General features: G+C 38.6%; 1 protein-coding gene across 1 annotated transcript; it reads right to left on the reverse strand.

Moving 5' to 3' along the window:
- Positions 1 to 231: 231 nt before the first annotated feature.
- On the reverse strand, positions 232 to 11,562 carry LOC140232242 (cytochrome P450 2J2-like). The gene is made up of 7 exons (XM_072312376.1): positions 11,426 to 11,562; positions 8,704 to 8,900; positions 6,745 to 7,001; positions 6,154 to 6,390; positions 2,162 to 2,395; positions 831 to 1,059; positions 232 to 419 (listed from the first exon to the last, which is right to left on the reverse strand). Exons 1-7 carry the CDS (start codon positions 11,560 to 11,562, stop codon positions 232 to 234), a joined length of 1,479 nt encoding a protein of 492 aa, XP_072168477.1.
- Positions 11,563 to 17,664: the final 6,102 nt, after the last annotated feature.

The following is a 17,664-nucleotide window of genomic DNA, read 5'->3' on the forward strand; positions in this document are numbered from 1 at the left end:
AATATACTTAACTTTTTTCTTTACAAATTCAAATTTTTACAGCTGTTGCTCTATCCCTAACTCACATTTTAGAACTATTTTAAAGCACTGATGCTGAGTTTTTGTCTCATCTGCAAATGGTAAATTATGTCTTTAAGCGCAAGAGATGTAGCAGACTATTATCCTGCTAATCTACCATGCACAAGGTTTTTGACTCGATTATTAGCCCTTGTATCATCAAAGTATAGGTATTCACGAGGTGTCTCTCTCGACGAAGCACGTGGTAAACGGTCCCGTGTTAAGAGAGAGGCCGAGCTCGCCTTTGAAGGACAGTGGCGGGGAGTTGGCCGGCTTCTTGAAAGTGAAGCGATGGAGGAGTGCGGAGAAGAAGAGGAAGAGCTCCATTCGCCCGAGCTGCTCCCCGAGACAGACTCGACGTCCTGACAAGGTGAGACCAAAATAACGAAAGAACCGAAAATTAGAAGAATGAAAAGGGAATACATCTTGTGATTTCATACGACAAAAATTATAATAATGACAAGCCTTATTTTTTTTTCCGCTCTGTGTTTTTCTTGGCTTTAATTTGTAAAGGATTGTTGAACATCATCGCAGGTTTCTTCAAAGAACCCAGGCTCTAAAAAGCTCCTACGTGTCCTTGTTGTCGAAATACTGAAAAGGGTCAAAAGGTGAGCAGAATTTCTTTTGATTATAACATGTTTGTGTGTGTGTGAGTGTGTGAGTGTGAGAGTGAATGTGTGTGTGTGTGCGTGTGTGCGTGTGTGCATGTGTGTGTGTGTGTGTGTGTGTGTGTACATTTGTTTAGGTATGTTTGGTCACTATTTTTCACCCACCTGTGCTGAATGGCACGAACTCGTCCACTTTGAGCAGTCGCCCGTCCCGAGACAGGAACCGCTCGGGTTTGAACTCTTCTGGTTGATCCCAGTAGCGCTTGTCGCGGAGAATTTGCCAGATGTTGGCGAATAAGACGCCACCTTTCGGGATGGAGTAACCACCGAGTGTGGCGTCTTCGAGAGCTGTGTGGGCCACGCCCAGTGGCGCCACCGTGCCAAGTCGCATGCACTGAGTTACAAATCATGTGGAAGAAAAATAATCCTGTTTATATCATAATGTAATTAAATTTGTGGCAGTCTTGTAGTCATTTTTCCTATTTGTGGCCAGTAACGAAGCAATAAACTACCCTACGCAAGCAACCACTGTTTGAATCACGTTTCAAGTCCTCCCGTGGACTATTAATGCATAAAGAGATATAGTCTCTCGCTATGATAATACCATTTGAATACTTGTATACTGCTGCAAAGCGTTATCTATCAGATATTCGAACCGGGGACACAAGATTGAAAGTTCTTGCTCTTATCCTCGTTTAGCTAAGTGCTTCCCGATAATTAAAATCCAGCTCACAATCTCAAGTTCTTGTCAACGGCTAATATAAAAAGGAATTTATAACGTTTTCAAAAGAGGATCTCCGGGCAATTGCTTTGTTCGATCAGTGTTGAGGTCACGGCAATTTTATACTTCTTCAGCAATGTTGTCAAAACCGTGTGACGCTTGACGTTCAGGTTAGCTAATGTCCTGTAGAAAAGTACATCTCTATCTCTATCTATCTATCAATCTATCTATCTATCCATCCATCTATCTATCTATCTATCTATCTCTTTATCTGTCTTTCTATCCATCTATGAATACATAATTGTCACATACTGTACGTATCTACGTCAAGTTTGATTCATGCTGACGATGAATGTTTTCCGTTTGTCAAGCACGAAATAGGATTTTAACGGATTGCTGTTCGTCAATATAAGATATAGCTTCATCTGCGATCGCTTTCTTGCAAAAAATACACACACAGTCACACACGCATGGATAACACCTGTTTATTTGATTACGTAGTCAGGTATATGAAAAGTTTTATTGCAAAATGAGCTAAGCGCCATTTTTAAAGATTTCAAAGTAAGTCCTTAAGATGGAGCAAAATTAAACCTTTCCAGTAATACCTCAGTTGTAATATGAAAAGGAATATTCTAGAAGTTATGATTAAAAATATCCTGTATTTTCTTATTATTTTCTTTGTTTTTTAGTACCTTTAATCACAAATATCTCAACTTAACAAGAATGGAGTTAGCTCATTTTGCGAAAAACCATTCATATGTATAGCAGAAATGACCTCAAGGAGCACGGCGTTGGTGTAGATCAAGTCTTTACGATCATCCAGGGTCGGCAGTCGACTGCGGCCAACGACCTTGTCGATCTCGGCCTGGACTCTCTCCTGGACTTCGGGGTTGTCCATCATGAACATCACTGACCACTTGAGTGACGTGGCCGTAGTCTCCGTTCCGGCCAGAAAGAGGTCAGTGATGGATGCAGTCAGATTGTTCACGTCGAAGGATGAATCAGAGCCCTGCTCGAGCAGAATGCAAGAAAATTAATTGTTTCTTTGTAAGAAAATATTACGTAGAGGGGTGAAGGTTGAGGTGAGAATTTTCGTCACACCAAGGTTGCAAAATCACAGATCAGCAGTTGCGATCTTATTATTATTATTTTTTTTTTTAGAGAGAGACAAATCGAAAAAAATTGTTATTTCTTTGTTTGTTTGCATTTCTGCCTCTTAAGTCAAAATAAACTACAATTACATTGTTATAAAGAATTAAACACAAAGCATAATTTGATTACTGCTAAGGAGCAAAACAAAAGTACAACCTCGTGTAATATCACCACGTACAACATTTTGTGGTTGCATCAATCAGAAAAGGCAGATCATTTCAAATCAATTTCAATTCCTGTTTAAGTTCACATTTTCAATGAAAAAAATACATCAAATTTAATAAAATAGAATAACGATGATAAAAATAATAATGATAATAAAGAAGGTCTGCTTTATCCAGGGTAAACTCTTCAGTGTTGCCACTGTTCTACCAGAGGGCCCTACCATCATAATTACCCTAGCGTTTCCAGGTACCATTTATACACCTGGGTCAAGAGGGGACATGGTGGATAAAACATATTCTCCAAGTACGTTAGCATTTGAACTCGGGTCCTCCGACTGGGAGTCAGGAGTCTTGTAAACCCACTATGTCATAACCCCCTCCCCCTCCATCACCACCCCCAAATGATGCATGGCATCCAGCTCGGATGCACAATAAAAAGAACTGTAGAATTGTAGAATTACAAGTATTTGGTTCAACAAGGAGGCAGGAGACCGTCAGCTTAAGCACTGCCTGACGGCAGGGATTGACGGCTTCATGGGAAATTTAGCTCTCACAATAAGTTGCGGAGAGTCTTCGCATCAGGCTTTTTATGCATGGTTGACGATATTATGATATTTTCCAACATCTCTTCTCATGCGAGGTACATTGAGACCGTGCTTCACCTTATATTTGCCTACTGCAGGAATCATCACAAAAGTTGGAAAACTATATTATTTTGACGGTTATTGTCGGCTTATGTACTGGAGGTGTTTGAGGAAATGATTGATTTGGTGGCGAATGAAAGTATCGATATGACAGATATAAATCACATAACACAGCTTTGAATAAATCAAAGTACATCAAGTATCGAAATACCCTTACATCCCTGTTACGTAAAGCGAAAAAGGATTATTTTTGTTCTTTGTTTGAACAGCATAAGTCAGATTTAAAATCTACTTGGTGTATAATTAATAATGTAATTCATAAACATGAAAATAAAAGTGTAATTGATAAGATTGTCTATGAAGGCAATAATATAACAGATGATGGAGAAATTGCGGAAGCATTTAATTCTTTTTTTGTTAACATTGGTCCAAATTTGGCACGCAACATTTCGTCTGCACACAGACCTTTCCACTCATACCTACTAAATTCCAATCCTCAGTCTTTATTTTTTCTCCCTGTATTTGAAGCAGAGGTCTTAGACATTATCAATTCTCTTTCCCCCAAGAAGAGTGCAGGTCACGATGGATTTTCTAATCATCTCATAAAATGTATTATAAATGAAATTCTTTCACCATTAGTCCACATTTTGAATTTGTCTTTACTTACCGGCATTGTGCCCGCTCAAATGAAAATTGCCAAAGTTTTACCAATCTATAAGAAGGGTAGAGAGGATGAGTTGGGAAATTATCGACCAATATCATTACTGTCTTCTTTTTCTAAAATACTTGAGAAGGTGGTTTATAATCGTTTACTTAAATTCTTAAATGAATGTGATATTTTAGCTGATAATCAATTCGGATTCCGGAAAAAACATGCAACCACTCATGCTATATTATTATTTGTAGAGAAAGTTGCGAAAGCTATAGACTCAAAGTCGCATACAGTCGGCTTGTTTCTGGACTACTCCAAGGCCTTTGACACAATAGACCACGAAATACTTTTGTACAAATTAAATCATTACGGCATTCGTGGAAAGGCCTTGGAGTGGTTCAGAAGTTATCTTACCGAAAGAACTCAGTTTGTTACTGTGAATAACCACGACTCAGAAATAGGTTCGATTTGCTGTGGCGTTCCACAGGGCTCCCTCTTAGGTCCTCTTTTATTTATTCTTTATATTAATGACTTCCGCAACTCATCCTCTCTGCTGTCTTTTCTTCTGTTTGCGGATGACACAAGTCTTTTTTATTCTCACTCAGATCCTTATGTGTTGCTTGATTCTGTGAATAACGAACTGCAACTGGTATTTGAATGGATACAGGCGAATAAATTATCGCTCAATATAAACAAGACTAATTATATGGTTTTTAGTAATACAATAAAGTTTCTTCCAGGTTCAGTATTAGTGAATGGTTTGCAGTTAAATCAAATAGATTCAACAAAATTTTTAGGTATTTATATTGATAGTAATCTTTCTTGGAAGGTTCATGTTGATTATTTATGTAAGTTGTTGTGTAAAAACGTTGGAGTTGTTCACAAATTGAAGTACCTCTTCCCCAAGCCAATATTGCATTCCCTCTATTCAACTCTATTATTACCTTACTTAAATTACGGAATATTGGCCTGGGGTAATTGCTCTAAGACTAAAATAGATTCGTTATTTTTTATTCAGAAAAAGGCCTTGCGGATTATAAATCGTGCACATTTTTTGGATCATACAGATGAATTGTTTGTTTCCAGTAAATTACTAAAAGTTTCTGATTTGTATTTGTATCACGTTGGAATTTTTATGTATAAGTTGAGCATTGGCGATCTTCCTAGTTTATTTTCCTCAATGTTTGTTAAAAACAGTGAAATTCATAATTACCCTACAAGACAAAGTGGATCATATCACTTTTCTCCCGTTCGTACAGTTCTAGCCCTTAAGACAATTACTTCTACCGGTCCTTCTTTCTGGAATGAGTTAGATTCTGTTCGGCTGCAATCAAGTTCTCTAAGTTCCTTTAAGCAAAATCTAAAAACCAATTTTTTACAATCTTATGTATAGTTACTTGCTGTGACCATTTTGATATATCTGTTCTTATTCTCAATGATGCCTCGCTCGGGTGTCTTCATTTGACTTCATTTGACTATATTTCTTTGACCAATAGTGCAATTTTATGGAGCATTGAATCCCTGAGTTTTACCTTGACCATCATAAACTATTTTGTACATTGTGTAGAGTTTATTATCATCTCGACATACCGATTTTCGCTTGTGTTTCGTCATCTTTCGTAATTTAGCATGTTGTACTAAACGCTTATATTGTTTCTTTGGAACCTACATCCTACAAGCATTGCTTTTTAGTAGGTTCCTCATATTTACACATCATTTTATTACATGTCCTTATACATTTGTGAAATTATGTCTAAAATTGAATGTTGTGTTATACATATTTTACTCTGAAATCAAATGGAATATGAAGCCTGAATATGGAATGTGGAATATGGAACTTGAATAAAAAAAAAAAAAAAAAAAAAAAAGTGTCTAAAAGTATTGAAAATTCATAAGTAAAGATCAAATTAGTCAAATAGTGCAGATTTTGAGCTTTGTGTTGTACTTCTACAGATGCACTGATAGTTCATAGGGTGATATTTATTGCACTCTTACAGAATAACCTCCAATCCTATCTATCTATCTATCCTATTGTTCAGTTCTTCGTCTATCGTCTTTCCATGCGAACTCGTGCATCACATAGACATTCAACAGAGCATGAAGGTATGCAGCATTAACACGGCTACCATGTTAAAGGGTCACTTTCGATTCTTACCTTGGTTTCAGCCATCTTCTTGAGGTAGAGATCAATGAAGTCACGTGTGTCCGCAGGATCGAAAGTCTGCTTGTGCGATTCGATCATATCGAGGACAAACCGGTTCAGGTTTCGCGTGCATTCCGCGAGTTCTCGGAACGGACCAATGGGGAACTGGGAAATCCTGGGTATTGGCAGCTGAACCAAACTCCCTCCGGTTCCTATCAAGTTGAAAGTTTTGGTCAAAGCGTCCAGAATCTGAAGAAGAAATTATACGAGTGTTGTTGTTATTGTTGTTGTTGTTATCGTCGTCTTAGTCGTCATTTTTTCGTCATCTTTTGAAAATATCGTTTGAGATGCAATGATACCATACAACATAGAGCAAATACAAATTGAGAAACATTGTTCTGTTATCGAGATGACAAAACGAGCAAAACTTTTTTGTAAATCTACAATTTCGAAGTTGCTCTCAGGTAGATCGTAGAATTATAAGTAATTTAGTGTGAACTTCCCATCAATTCTATTACTGAAGTAGTCCCTAACAGAAAGCTGAAGAATCTAATTTGGTACTTCAATACCAACAGCATGATATATACCGGTATGGTGACATACTTTGCAGAAGTCCCTATCGGAATAGCTGTACTGCGTGCCGAACACCACCGTACAGATGATATTGGAAATGGCGCTGGTGAAGAGTTCGTGAGGATCGAAGGCACGCCCTCTGTAGTCCTCAATGGCTCCAGTCAACTGCGAAATCTCGTTGGCGATGGTGTCCTCGTAAGATTTCTTCCCGACGCCCAGACTGCGGAACACTGAGTGCACGAATTGGCGCTGTTCCCGCCATGTGTCCCCGAAACTCCCCACCACTCCTGAAGAGGACAGAATACCGCATGCAAGAGAGGCCGCGGAAAAATGAAAACAACTGTCTACCATTTGCAGATGGAAAAAAAAACACCCTCCAGTTATAGTGCTTCAAAACAGTTCTAAAAATGTTTTCTGATTATGCCCCAAAAGTTCAAGTCTGAATCCACATTTCTAACAAAACTGTACCATCCCTTTAAAGGCGTTGTTTATCATATTTGCAGATGAAACACAAAACAAAAGAGCTTTAGTGCTTCAAAATAGTTCTAAAATGTGAGTTACAAGGGTACGTATGAAACAACCAATCAGTATTTAGTGTCCTTAAACATACAAAATGTGAACAATAGTTATATTAATAATCGTTTCTAGAATAAACCGTCTTATACAAGTTATAGTTTATTGAGGAGTTAGTGATATCTCCTTACATTGTGGCTTTATTGTGAAATCTTTATACAGTAGATTTTATTCCTTTCGTACAGCAGAACTGTACATATGCATCAAATGCGATAACTCGAACATTTTTTTTTTTTAATCGCTGCTCCCAACGGTAAACAGTGGCTTTAAAGTTGGTTTTAGCGGGTCCATTAACCCTTGCTGTGATTTAATGCCCATCCCCTTATGGGAACGAAAAGTGAAATCCATTAAAAATCATGGACATGGATTAATTGTTTTGTTTGTGTATTTCTGTACTGCCTTATAGCTTGATCGATATGTATAACTCGAACTTATCTTCTTCGTAATCATATTTGAAACTTTCAAAACTCTGAATAGTTTTCTTGTGTTTTTTATTTTAATTTCTTCTCACTATGAGGGTACTTTCTCAATGCCTGATTTGTGCATGATAAACATAACCAAAGGGCGTATCACATGAATTTAGCCAGATGTAATAAGTCCATTGACATGATTGATAAGTCTGAATGCAATGTATACCACAGTACTTTGCTTAGAGGGGTCACGGTTTGCACACTTAAATCATACTGTGCCAGAAAACTATGTCATGGCCATTTTAGTGTAACGAATAGCTGGTGGGCATGCGCATTTTGAAAATGCAAGACGTTGAGCGTTGTATAGTAGTCCATGGCCGGCGGAACCGTGGGGCCGTGGGGCTCGGGCCCCCACACTTTTTGTGCATCAAAGGAATACATAAGGTGTCATCACTTTGGGTCCCCACACTTTTGTTTAACCCGGAAGTACGTAAGTGGCACAAAATAGAAATAGATGGAAATCTTGAAGTGTGAGCGCGGTAAGGTTATGTTTTTCCATTGAGGACTTTTTTTTTTTTTTTTGCTTGTCAGCTGAAGAAACCCGGAAATGGAAGGGGAGAGATGAGCGCTGGGGACTTTTTTTTTTTGCTTGCTTGTTAGCTCATGAAACCCGGAAGTGGGCCCCCACACTTTTGAAAACGCTCCGCCGGCCCTGTAGTCAATGATTTGGGGGCCTAGTAAGTTATTACAACGTGAGCGCATGATCAGTGGACTGCTTAGTGTTACATACTATTTCCAGTGATCTTACCAGTAATGCAAACCTCGGAAATTTCAAATTTCAAAACTTGCAACGTGCCGTTTACGCAATCAGCTAAAACAACGACATAATAAAACAAAGCAAAACAAAGTAAAACGAAACAAAAAGACAAACAAAACTATCGCGATCATCAACAGCAGACTTTAGGCACAAATGATTATAGAAACACGGAATAATCGATTCAAATACCGTTGTTGAAGAGACCAGTGACTTCCCGCAGAAACTTGGCAGGTTGACGCCCGTTGAGGAGTGGGTTCTGAAAGGCCTCTTTCATGATCTCCAACGAGTTCAGCAAGAAGAAGTGTGACCCTCCGAACCTGAAATGGACAATATCCCCATACTCCTTGGCCCAGCCGCCAAGAAACTGCAGAATGTTATCCCTCGCTCTGTGTGGTTGTAGAGGCATCACCGAAGCACGAACACACGTGCACAGTCGCAGAGTAATATAGGCATGTAATGGACACAAAGTCAGAAGAGAAACTAATTTTAAGAGTAGAAGAATAAATGTCTCCGTCACTAATACCACACTCACAATCACACACACACACACACACCCACAAACACACACACACACACGCACACACACACACACACACGTTGATATTTATTTCCTTTCATTCACATGGTGCGTATGTTATTCATTATTTTTGTATGCTATTCATTATTTATGTTATTCATTATTATGCTGAGATGGAAAAAAAATGAACTTGAAGTTTGAACGGGTGAATTATGCTCTAAACCTCATTATTTTTTCCGTATCTGTACAGTGCTGCGGAAGGGAATTTCATGAAACTCGGTGTATGTATTCTGTTTTACCAGGAATTATTTCACAGGGAAAATCTTTGGCTATGTCAAATGGGGTTAACGATTCATTGCTGGCATTCACATTTTACAATTGATCTTACATTTTGAAAAAAAAAGTTGAAGTAATTGTTATTTTGATTGCACAGGCCTATTGTTAGGGATTATTTGAAGAAAAATGTTGGTCACTGCGTCTATTTAAAGAACAATGGCCAAGGCTCAAGTGAAAATGCTAATATTCCCGAATATTTGCTCCCCAAGAAAATGTAATCCTTTAAATGAATTGGTCAAGGAATATCTAAACACAATACCAGGGTTGTGCACTGAAACTTTTCAAATATCTAGGCCTTATTTCATTTTTTTTCCTTTTAGTAATCATATGTGAATCGTTTTACATACATGTTTTGTAGTTTTATTGGGAGAGTAATGCGACATGGCGGGGATACATTAGTCACCATAGCAATTCTTTAGGGTTTTTTTTTTACATTGAATATTTCTGATGGATTGATTGATTAATTGATCTTTATAATAATGTCGTTCTTCTCATTACTTTTGTTATCATACGTGTGATATGATAATTAATGTATGCTTAATGATTTGTAACCGTATAATGATTGATTTTGTTTGTTCATTTCAAAGTAAGAATTACGTTTCTATGATTTTTTCTTTGCTTTTAATATCACCTGCCTTCTCATTTCGTGATTTAAAGTGTATCTTTGCCCCCAAAAATTATTTTTGATATGTGAAAGAGACTCATTTCAGTAGTCCATTGCACCAACTTTCAAAGAAAAGGGGTCATTAATTAGTGAAATAATGCATCTGAAAGTTACTAAACACAATGGGTCTGGGAGGCAAGACTACAGCAAACCCTATTGTTTGTAGTGGGTTACGGAACCACAGCGGTTCCTGAATCTCCTAGACACAGTGTATTGGAAAATTTGAGATGCAGTTTTTCACTAATTGATTACCCCTATTCTCTGAAAGATGGTGCAATGAATTACTGAAATGTGTCTCTTTCACATATCCAAAATAATTTTTTTGGCCAAAGATACACTTTAATGATATTTTCATAAAGGAATATTTTGGTATTTACTTAAGTTTCCTTATTTCTGTTACAGCATAGGCCTCAGCAGATCTTTTGCACTATCTGTTTTTTTTTTGTGCAGTTTAATGAAATATTGTTGTAGGATTTAATTATTCAATTCAATTCAATTCAATTCAATTTTATTTGTTCCACATGCTTAAAAAAGTATAAAAGAAGCACAAATTCATGGACATAATGTATTGCACATGACGTTTACATTGGAAACAAGAGAATGCCAAAAGATATACTTAGTATGTGTGGGACTCAGAAAAAGACCATAATATGGGACTTATCAAGGCAAGCAAATGATATTCGTTTGTTCATTTCCATCTGAGAAGATGGCTGGATAGCCCATATTCAGCTAAGCTGGTCTTCCATGGGGTCCAGTTAGATGTGAGGTGGGACCACATCACCGGGTTAAACAACCTGCTCTTTGCGATGAATGAATGAAGCGGGAGCTTTTACGTGCATGAGTTGTGCCTCTCTCATACACGGGACCTCCATTTTATGTCCTGGTAGTGTTTTGCCTCTTGAGAGAGAGGGTACGGTATGAAAACACACAACATTGCTCAGTCCAGACTCGGGTTCGAACCCGTGCAATGTCCTTTAGGATCATGAGGCAGACGCGCTACCGACTGAGCCAACTCACCGCCCTCATGTTGACGTAGAATATCATTTTGTAGAGTTATATGCAATTTAGCCCTTGGGCTACGATGTATAATGTAAATTAATCACAGATAAACCTTTTCAACAACAACACCAAAAAAACAAAAACAAAAACAAAAAAAAAAATAAAGTATATTACAGCACTCGCAGATGACAAAGAAGTTGAGTTTGGATTCGGTATTGGTCTTCAAAACGAAACCAGTGAAAGGCCGGGGTGAAAAGACAACTGGTTCGATTGACTTGCTTTGCTGTCTCTGGTGGAACTGGTCTCAAACAGAATATGGAGAGTCCACGTTCACGCCCAGTCCGAACCAACTCCTGTTTACATAGATTATTAGTAGTTAGGTCATTATACCACACCTAAAGAGCGTCCAACCCACGCCAATGAGAGGGTAACCCGGTGGTCCAGGGGGGAGGTTTTTGGGAGAGCCGATGTACTGCTTGACTAGCCATGCGGCCAGGAGGATCACTATACCGGTGATTATCAAGGTTGCCATCTATCATGTAGAAAAATAATACAAAACAACAAAGAAGCAAAGACAAGAACGATTAGGAACGATAACGAAGGTCCACGATTAGCGACACATGCACACAAACACATGCATATTCATGTTCATATGAATATAATATATATTTTATAATTATATATACATATGCGTATATATACGTACATAATTATAATGATGTCTATTACGCGGATCTTTCGACAAAGGCTATAATATTGCTTACAGATTGAGATAGTACCTATGATATCAATTTCTTCTGCTTGTAGCCCTGTGCTACATGATACGTCCACCTATATGAGCTACACAGTACGGACGATTTTTTTTTCACCTGTACACTTTTCGCACGTTCACAACTTTACAGTATGATGATTACACTGACATCACACATACATACGTTATACAGTGCAATATTTTCAATATAACACAATATTGATAAAATCATAACATTATATCAGTTAGTCAGATACGATATTGGTAATTTCACTGTAATCAAATCCAGGGGGAGTACTGTGATTACTTGTTCAATTCTATGGTCGTATAATGATGATTACTGGTTGTTTGGAGTGCCACCAGAAAAAAATATGATGATAAAAATGTATCTTGAATTCGGTGTAAAAGATGCATGGCAGTGCAATGGCATGATAATAACTATAGAAAGGCATTTTTTTCAGCAATGATATTATTACTTCCCAAAATACCGGGCACTAAAGAAATCACGTTATTAATGTTTTACCATACACTCTAAGACTCTAAGAAAAATCGATTAAACTGTGCATCTTTATCGGTGTCACACAGGGCGTACCTTTGCTTGTGTAACTTTGCACATTTCAAACCACGGGCACCGTGGGAATGGGAGCTGCAACTTTGCACCTCTCTGGTCTGAAAGGTGCACGTTGCACCCCTAAATGTGCTCCCAGTGTGACACTCTTTAAAGGTACAACGTTAAACCTATCTTTCTTATAGTGCATTGTGGATGGCAGAAGGTAATGGGTATTTTGATCGTCATGACTAAATTCAGACTAAATTCAGCCATTGAGAATGACCTCGATACTGCCTTTCTTTACCGCTTTAAACAGTCATGCAATGTGCGATTGATTGAACATTCGAAAAGGCAGACAGAATTCTTCAAATTGTTTAACGTAGAATAAACTAGTTCAGTGGGTATTACATATTCACCAAATCCTATAGCAGCATTTTGGACAAACGAAGAAAATCTAGAGCATTTGATTAAATATCCTCCGGCTCTCTCTTAGAACATTGCATGAAAGTGCGTAACATAATAGCCGAGAATGCAGAAATGTTACCAATAAAATAAAATGCACTTATGCACTATATGCACTTATGTGGAAATGTCACCTATATGCACTTACCGTGACGGTTCCTTCAGACGAGTGATGTTTCAGAACTTCTTTTCCGACTTAATAACGGACAATTATTGAAGAATACTGGACACTGTGGATAACTGAATGCCACATTATCTGTGTCTAGTCCACGTTTCTCATTCGCGTTTTCACCGGCTTGCCCAGCTCGCTCATGGACCAACTGGATTCAATAAATGATCACAGAGATGCATGGGTGACCATGAAAGAGTGACATTGTGAAACTGCGAATTCTTTGCTTTCAGTCTCCTGGACTAGGTCAACTGAACTTTGCACGAATTCTCCGCTCTTTGCAATCTTTTTGTGTATTTTCTTAAATATATAGATTCTCCTGCATGGAACGTGTGTGTTTGAAGGATTTCATTCATTCTATAGATGCATACTTATTGCTCAGCAACTCAATAAAATTCCCTTGGTGAATTGTCTGGACGATTATGACTGGCGGGGAAGAAACATAATCCCATCCGAAGAGTTTTGAATAACATTTCAAATACTCCCTGTTCTCTCTAAGTAATGCAGCAATTACAACAGTTTGAAACTACAAACCGTCGCTCGCCTGGAACCGAAAAGTCGGTTGAGCCCGACCAAAAGTCTGCCCTTCACATGTACAAAGACTTGTGAAGTTCAGAAAGCAATATGAACTTCTCTTCCCTTGTGATTTCCAGTGAAATTAGTCTATCAGTCGATACATTGGAGTTCTTCAACATTATTTCTCAAAATTTAATAATAATTGATAATAATGATACTACTACTACTAATAATAATAATAATAGTAATGATAATAATGATAATGATAATAATAATGATAATAATAATAACAATAATAATTTTAACCTTCTCTCTTGGGGTATCGTCTGTCCTTTGTTCATTTACAGACAAAAATGTCTTCCCATGTGAGATCATATGTTCCACCGGTCAAGAATTGTGTTCTCCAAGCTCTATAATCGGATCATTATAGTGTGATGTTCGTTATTCCAAAGGTTCCTTCATCCGAAAATGAAAAATTTAAGGTCCGTTATTCCGAAACACACAAATTTCCTATGCCTATAAATGTTCGCTAATCCGAATATAATTTAGGGTGTATTAATCCGAACATTATTATTGCGTCATTCCGAATGTTTGTTAAGCCGAAAATTAAAAAACAAGGGTATAACGAACCTCATTTTTCATATTTTGGATCAACGAACCTTTGAATAATTCGTTACTTTTTATCGAGCCCATCGAAGGTGAGGGGAGACTAAGGGATCGCCTGCGGCGTCCGTCTGTCCGTCGTCCGTCAGTCCGTCGTCTGTCCGTAACGCTACAAGAACTTCAATAACTCTCTACTCTGGGCTTCAATTGCAATCAAACTTAGAGGGAAGAGGGGTCATACAAAGTTTCACATTTTACCATATATGAAGGTCACCTCAAGGTCAAAGCTCACAGGCAGGGGTCAATGAACCTTAGGGCCCAATGTTAAGTTTTTATGGCCCGTTTCTATTATGGGTCATAACTTTTGATCCATAACTCCATTTGTGACCAAACTTGGATGGTAGATGTCCCTTGGGGAGTGGATGGTCACCACAAGGTCAATGGTCACAAGCATGGGTCAACGAACTTTTAATGATGATGATGATGATGATAATAATAATAATAATAATGATAATAATAATAATGTCTACATATAATTCTTGCTGCTATCACAGTGGTTTAAGTTAGCATGATCGTCCGTGAGGAAGTGAGGAATAATAAATCAAAATGTTAATTTAATGCCAGAATTTGCTCTTTTCCGCAATCACCCGTGAAAATTACATCACCCGCGTTCCTTTCTCTCAAGACAAGCCTGCAATATTGAAGTGCGCGCACACACACACACACACACACAAACAAACAAATCCAATATCATATATATATAATACATATATACATATTGAGATCGAGAGAGAGGGAGAGAGAGAGAGGGAGGGCTCCTGTTGAAAGGATCTCTTACCTTTGACAAAGTTTGCTCTTTGGAAATATTATTGTCCTCGACTTTTTTTTTTTTTTTGAGGGGGGATTTTTAATTGTATTCCTATATCTTGAAAAGCATTTTGATCGTAGATTCGTGACTCAGCTATTTTTTTTTTTTTTGGGGGGGGGGGGAGGGAAAGGGACCAGTTGATCAGAATCCGCCCAAACAGTAGCATCGCTCTATTCAAACATCTCGTTGCTTGTGGGCGTTGTTTACGAACTAAACTCAATATACCACCATCCACCCAAGCGTGCTTATGACACGACTTTGACAAGTACAATATTGCAACTTTGCCTGTCATCTCTATTATACCGGTTAGTCACCCTATAGCCTATAGGTCCCCCCCCCCCCTCCCTCCCAGAAAAAAAAAAATCTATAGGCCTATTTATTATATCAGACACTATGTATACAATCACAGCAAATCCATCGGCAACGTTTTAGAACAACAGAGGCAAACAGCTGACATCGGAAAATAGATGTCATTTTGGGGTCAAATTAAAGTTTTTGCAGGTAATGGTAACTCCATTCACTACAAAAACCAGGTTTCGGCTTGCCTTGCATGATATCTCCGTAGGGTGGGATTTCACGGAGCACGCGAACGATTTGCGAAGGACGCGAATGGCAAAATCCAGCATTCGTATTTTAGTCTGCAAAAGATCGCAAAACGAACGTGAGGGTTCGGAAGCGTCGTCAATTGTTCGCGAATGTCGTTTTTACTTCGGCGAGAATTTCAAAAAAGTTTGAAATTTTCTGCGAACCTTTTCCGCACACTTGGTCGTGATTTGCTCGTGAATTGTTCTCGAAAGTGTCTTTAAAGCCTCGTCATATGCGCAAGACCTTCGCAAGACACACGCGATGTTCGCAAAATGTTCGTGAAACCCCAAACAGATTCCGAAACTTTGGAGAATGTCTCGCGTATTAGTCCGGGAGCCAGCGGGGGTCAGCCTAGCTGAAAAGGTTACCAATTTTTATGTATATAGCAATTTAGTACATATGCCCCTAAGTATGGAAATGCACGTCTGGCTGGTCATCGGTGGTGGGTGTGGCCAGGAGGGCCAAAAAAGGACCCCTCAAAATTAGGCTAGCCTAGCTGGAAAAGAAACCCCATGAAAACAACTGGAACTTGTTCGTTACACTTACAGGATAAATGAATGACCATTGCCAGACGTTTTAAGTGGTGGGGGGTAGCCGCCAGACGCTCTTAAAGGCCCAACTCCAGCTAGGCTAGCCTAGCTGAAAAAGTAACCTCATGAAAACCACTGGAACGTGTTCGTTACACTTACAGGATAAATGAATGACCATTGCCAGACGTTTTAAGTGGTGGGGGGTAGCCGCCAGACGCCCTTAAAGACCCAAATTTTTCCAGCTAGGCTAGCCTAGCTGGAAAAGTAACCCCATGAAAACAACTGGAACTTGTTCGTTACACATACAGGATAAATGAATGACCATTGCCAGACGTTTTAAGTGGTGGGGGGTAGCCGCCAGACGCCCTTAAAGACCCAAATTTTTCCAGCTAGGCTAGCCTAGCTGAAAAAGTAACCTAATGAAACCCACTGGAACTTGTTCGTTACACTTACAGGATAAATGAATGACCATTGCCAGACGTTTTAAGTGGTGGGGGTAGCCGCCAGACGCCCTTAAAGACCCAACTTTTTCCAGCTAGGCTAGCCTAGCTGAAAATATAACCTAATGAAACCCACTGGAACTTGTTATTTACACTTACAGGATATATGCATGGCCGTTGCCAGACGTTTTAAGAAGTGGGGGGGGGGGGGGTAGCCGCCAGATGCCCTCAAAGACCCAATTTTACCAGCTAGACTATAGCCCTGATGGCTGGAAAAGTAACCTCCTGAAACCCACTGGAACTTGTTCTATGTTTGTATCTCACCTGATAAACACTGTCGACATAGTATTCTGGTGTTCTTTCAATAACTTTCCACACTTTTGAGCTATATGACCACCAAATTCACTCCTCAGATCATCTAATGATTGCTGTCAAGTGTTAATATTGGTGAAGTCCGACTACGTCAACAGTCAAAAAGTCAATGAACTAGGCCTATGCCATTTGAAAATCTCTGTAATCACAAAGTCGATACGTGGACGAGACATCACTTCGCTTTTGCCTTGTTAGATGGTGAATATTTTGTAAGCTTCCGTTTCTAATTCATACAGCACCAGCATACACGTCTGGGAATAGCGGTAAAGAAGATTGTAGAGTCTTTGGCAACAAGTGAAAAATTAAATTCTGTGCCTTATTTGCTAAACAAACGTGGTATAGTGATAGGAGGACAACGACCTGTTAGGCAATATGGCGGACCAATAGCTCTATATTATTAGTGTTATAGAATAAATGACAATGATGTAGTTCTGAAGCATAATTTTCATTAGATGCTTTTGCAATGACTCAATGTATACTTTTAATCGAACTAAGCATATATCCATGACTTGCTCATGAATTACGGCAGAACGATTCGGTGAAGAAAGTTTTCTGTCATGTCATTACGGAAGAAGTGAACGTGTCAATATTTTGCTATTTGTTCCATAATTATTTCTGAAGGGGTTAGATGTATTTTCCTAAAACATTTTTTCTTTTATATAATACCTACGTTGCATCCAAATGCCTATTCGTTGAAAAAATGCGGGCCATGTATTCAAAGGTGAAAGATCATAGGTTAATGGAAGTAGGGCATACATTGTACAACATTTCACTAAGTTGTTGGTTTG

Source organism: Diadema setosum, chromosome 8, assembly GCF_964275005.1.
Source record: "Diadema setosum chromosome 8, eeDiaSeto1, whole genome shotgun sequence".
NCBI classification, from domain to species: domain Eukaryota; kingdom Metazoa; phylum Echinodermata; class Echinoidea; order Diadematoida; family Diadematidae; genus Diadema; species Diadema setosum.